Source organism: Kryptolebias marmoratus, linkage group LG1, assembly GCF_001649575.2.
Source record: "Kryptolebias marmoratus isolate JLee-2015 linkage group LG1, ASM164957v2, whole genome shotgun sequence".
Taxonomy (NCBI): domain Eukaryota; kingdom Metazoa; phylum Chordata; class Actinopteri; order Cyprinodontiformes; family Rivulidae; genus Kryptolebias; species Kryptolebias marmoratus.
In genome coordinates this window covers 19,475,453-19,480,417 of record NC_051430.1, presented here as the reverse complement: position 1 = coordinate 19,480,417, position 4,965 = coordinate 19,475,453, and the positions used below count along the sequence as shown (strand labels likewise).

The 4,965-nt window shown below is 38.0% G+C and overlaps 1 protein-coding gene across 3 annotated transcripts in view; it reads right to left on the bottom strand.

The window, feature by feature from the left end:
- The window catches only part of pcsk5b (proprotein convertase subtilisin/kexin type 5b), a 57,270-nt gene that overhangs the window by 12,891 nt on the left and 39,414 nt on the right, over positions 1-4,965 (bottom strand). For 2 of the 3 annotated variants that reach the window (XM_017413808.3, XM_017413806.3), the window contains exons 12-15: positions 4,373-4,564; positions 2,762-2,898; positions 2,364-2,498; positions 2,074-2,176 (exon numbers count right to left, since the gene is read on the bottom strand). In XM_017413808.3, the coding sequence (XP_017269297.1) occupies positions 2,074-2,176; positions 2,364-2,498; positions 2,762-2,898; positions 4,373-4,564 (567 nt within the window). The remainder of the gene's footprint in view (positions 1-2,073; positions 2,177-2,363; positions 2,499-2,761; positions 2,899-4,372; positions 4,565-4,965) is intronic. The other variant, XM_017413807.3, reaches the window with a different exon arrangement.

Below are 4,965 nucleotides of genomic sequence, written 5' to 3'. Positions count from 1 at the left end.
TCATCAAAATTAAACGAAATAAACATTTGAAATATATGAGTTTGTATGTAATGTATGAATATAATATACAAGTTTCACTTTTTAAATGGAATTACTGAAATCAATCTACTTTTTCATGATATTCTAATTTTATGACCAGCACCTGTATATGCATATATATAAAAAATGGATAGTTCAGATTGTCTGAAGTGGCAAAAACCTGTTTTTGAACAACCTCAGTTTGGAGAAATAATTCTGACAGGACTGACGCTCTGACAGCTCATCTGAGCAGTTCCAAAACCAAAGTGGATTGCTGCCATCTCAAAACCTCTTCAAGCAAATGCTATTTTATAAACCTTTCCATCTCCATTAGTTTCACATGACACGATTATTTCAGCTGAAATGTTAGGATATTCCTGATAGAAGTGCCCCAAGTGCTACTGCTGCTATTTGCACTTGTAAATAACCATAAAACTCTGTGGAAGTAATTATTTAATGCCAAATTGCCAGCGATGTAAAGAAATTTCAAACAGCGTTTGCATGAATCACTGTGAACTGTTTGAGATTGGAGTCGTTTTAAGGTGGCAGAAATCCACTTTGGTCTTGGTCCGACTCGGACTAGCTTCTGGCTCGTGAAGCCAGTTAGAATTAAACCATTTCTCTCATTTTGTTTGAATTCACAGTTGCGCCTGAAAACGTTAAAAGGCTTAAAAGTCCTCCAGTTAAACAGAGACATGAACACATCTACAAGTTAAAAAATAAAGTTTTAAGGACGTAACAGCTTTTGATGAGTGTAGACATCAAACAAACATGCAGAGCTGTAATTATCTTAACGTTACACACCTCTGCCACCCCTCCTCCTTCCTCCCACCACTCCCCCAACCTTCATTCATCAGTCGGTCCCTGTGGCGGCAGAAAAGGGCAGCACACCTCTAAAGTGGCCTAATGTTAAGCCGCAGCTACGCTTGCATGTTCTCATACACCTGCATCACTCTGCCTTTTATTAGCACTGAGAAAAGCCAACACAAAGGCAATTATTACAGACTTTGATCCTAATGAGATCTTAGGGGCACACAGATGTACAGATACTGCACATTCACAGCCCCGTGGTGATAAATTGGACCTTGTGCGTGGAATAGAGTGAGAAGGAAAACAACATCTCTACAGTCTGATTTTTCATGGGGGAAAATAATCAGCACGTGCATCAATTTTGAGAGCAACGAAAATGAGTGAAAATGGGAAACGTATGAATGCACAACACAGAAACGTTTAAAGACATCCGAAGGGAGCTGCTGTGGTTCTAGTTATTACATTTATACAAGGTTTGAAACACAAGAACAACCAGATGATGCGAATAAAATCACATAATAAACTGATTTTTACACACACGAGAAAGCATGACAGGCTAAAATTTAAATGAAATTAGGATTAGCTTTCCAAAAGTTTCCAAAATTTTAAGCAGTGTTTGTGTAATTCTATTTTTTTTTTTCCTAAAAATTTTGATTTTCCTTTTTGTAAATTGTGAGATTTTTAGGAGGATATTAGATTCCAAAATGATTTTTTATAAATAACGTTTGAAAAGTTAAAATAGAAATGGGTCTAAAATTAACCTAAAAGATTTTCTTGTTAAAAAGACAACTTAATTACAGTCACAATTTTGCAAACGCCATCTATGCATTTACTTCAAAATTGGCTTCTACATTGTTCCCTATTAAACTTGATGTAAATATTTATGACCTGTTAAGCTTTAGATCTTTTATTCTTTTACATTTCTTTCACTGAGAACCTTTTTTCTACACAAAGTAGACAGATGATAACCATTTCTATTATATAGATTTATATAGATTATTTAACAGAGATGTCTCAAACCCTGATCCTTGAGGGTCACTAACCTGCAGGTTTTACTTATTTCTCTGCTCCAACACACCTGATTTGAATCAATGGGTGATTAACAGGCTTCTACAGAACATGAAGAGATGATTTAACCACTGAATCAGGTGTGTTGGAGCAGAGAAACAAGTAACACATGCAGGATAGTGGCCCTCGAGGACCAGAGTTAGAGACCCCTTATTTTGTGACTTAATGCAGTCTGACCTGGTGTTATTTTTGAACTTGAGGAAGTAGTGGAGGCAGTTAATGCAGTGGTGTGGTCCTGGACCCTCACAGCCATTCTCATTGCATTCAGCATCACAGGGTCCTGGAGACAAACACAGAAAGAAACACTTCAGAGAAAAATACCTGAACAACAACAACCACTTTTCAACAAAGAAGGTCCCTAAAACCATCTGGTCCTGTCTGCTGCAGTAACAGCCCGTTAAACAATCATGTTACTTTCTAATCCTGCTCCTGTCAAGGTTTGGGGATCTATTTTTTTTATAAATTACCGTTGTACTCCTCAGTGAACTCCTCCTCGACAGGCTGCAGAAGGTCAGTGAAGCGAGGCTGCTTTTCGACGTGCATAGATGAGTACGGGTGGACAGAGGTACCATACAGCACCAGCGACCACTCCTTCAACTTTCCTGCGAAAACACACTGCTTATCAAGACAGGCAGATACTTATTTAGACATAGCACTCCAATCTGGCGTTCATAACGAGGTCAGAAAAGCAGAAATTATTCTCAGCTTTTCTAAAGTACTACATGCAAATTAAATTATGCGAAATGTTTAGAATTACTTCATCAAAGTTACTTTAAATGTTAATTTTCATAGCAACATATTTGCGCCTCTGTTCAAATGCTGTGTTAATTTGAACTTTTTAATTAAATAAATGTGCATTTATTACCAGGCACTTTCTGGCTGCGAAGCTGAGAAGGTGAGTCATAGATTTCTAGGACCCAGTCGCCCGCTGCCTTCTCTCCCCAGCAGTGGGTGGTCATAAACTCCCAGTTCTTAAAGCCCTCCATGGAGTAATCAAACAACCTGCGCATCAAAAATACACACCCACGTACAAACACACACAGTTACATCTGATATAACATTGACTTAAGTACAACAAAAACCAAAGCATTAAACCAGGAAAATACAATTACAGCCTCGAATGAACAGCAAACACTGAACAGAAGTGAGGTTTACTTTGAGAGGTAAAGTTAAGAATCTGTTGGACTAAAAGATGAAAATTTATTTGCAAAAATCAGAAAGATTAGAAAACATAATGTTTATAATTGAAGGTAAAAGTTGAGCTACTTGTGTGTAAATCATTAACAAAGACAACAAATAGTTGTTTTGTTTATAATAAAGCATCTAAAATAACTGAAAGCCTGAGTCAGTGGTGGCAGGTAAGACGAATGGATTTAGACTTTGACGTATGCCTGACGAAAAGAAGAGAGACATCCCCCTGAGCGTTTTTAACCTTACTCTGCTGGACAGTTTTAATAACAGAGTGGTGGGACACACTGGTTTTCTCCTGTCTCCCAACTGACAGTAATCAGTGTAAATGTCTCTCCAAGCCTAAAAAACTCCCGACACCAGTTTATTATCCGCTGCGTCTGGCGAATGAGCCCTCCTCTCCTCTGGGTGAGCTAAGGGGCAACAGCACGGCTGGTGTGGACAGCCAGGGAAGAAAGGAGGTGAAAGTAAAGAAAATAAATCTGATTTACGGGGAAAGAAAGAAAGAAAAAATAAGTTTGTTCATGCTACCATGCTGATCTTTAACCTAAATTTGACTTGGATGCAAGATGCGAACACCAGAAATGTCTAAATTTGGAAAGTAAAATTTAAATTTGGTAGTTTGAATAAATGCCTGACAACAATTTCAACTTATTTAGATGAGATGCAAATATTTTTTTGTGTAGCATTCAGTGTCTACAAGTGTTTTACCAGATTTTATCCTTCACAGTCTTCACTAGTTGTGGACAGTCGGCACGGCTAGTTGACGCAAACACATCTGTTAGCGTGTGAGAGGTAAAGACACGAAATCTGAAAGTGTGTGAGGAGAACAGACCCGACCTGACCTCAGTCGCAGTCATTCAAACATGTTTGAATTTCGGGAGCTGAATCTGGACACAATCAGGTGTAGCGTGAACTGAATACCTACTCAACTGCAATCTTGTGTTACCAGCAGCCAATGAGAAAAGACTGGGTAAGACACAGGAAATGGGGACATATGACAACAGGAAGTAGCGGTAATATCAAAACAAGGATTCCAAATAGCGAGAGAGGGAGAGTGCTGACATCGCAACAGCAGTGGCGAGTTGATTATTGTCCATGTTTGTTCACTCTATGAACTGAAAGCATTTGGCTTTGTGCCTCACAGGTCTCTTCACTAATCTGCACTCAGCTGATACACTCTAAAGTTTGACTTTACTCGTTTACAGACTCATAGAAATACCATGTTTAAGATAGAAAAAAAAAATAGTATTTTTACTCTTAATGTTTTGCAGATAAACATTCACACCTGTTTGCCAGCAGCTGGGACTTGGTCCCTGACGGCGAGGTCAGGTTGATTGACAGGTCTCCGCGGCGGGGGTGCGTAATCGTAATGCGTACAACCACGTGCTCCAAGTAGATCACATGGTTGTTGGGGCTGTCGGTACATCCGGTTGCCTTGTACACTGATCTTACTACGTGCTCTGGACGGATGGTTCTGCTGGGCAGGAAGGAAAATTAACAGGTTAATGTTGCAGGACAAAAAAAACATGCTAAAACATAACCTAGGTATTGTTTTATATTAATCACAGCTCTGAAAACTTGATCAGTCAATGCAGAAAGTAGAGAACATTTTCAATAAGCAACTCTTGTTTTTATTAGCTTAAGAAACAAAGCTGACTTAGAACCACTTGCGAGTCCAAATGTATGAATTAACAAAAAAAAAAATTTTTTTAAATATATATATACACAGGTGCTGGTCATAAAATTAGAATATCATGAAAAAGTAGATTGATTTCAGTAATTCCATTTAAAAAGTGAAACTTGTATATTATATTCATACATTACATACAAACTCATATATTTCAAATGTTTATTTCGTTTAATTTTGATGATTACAAA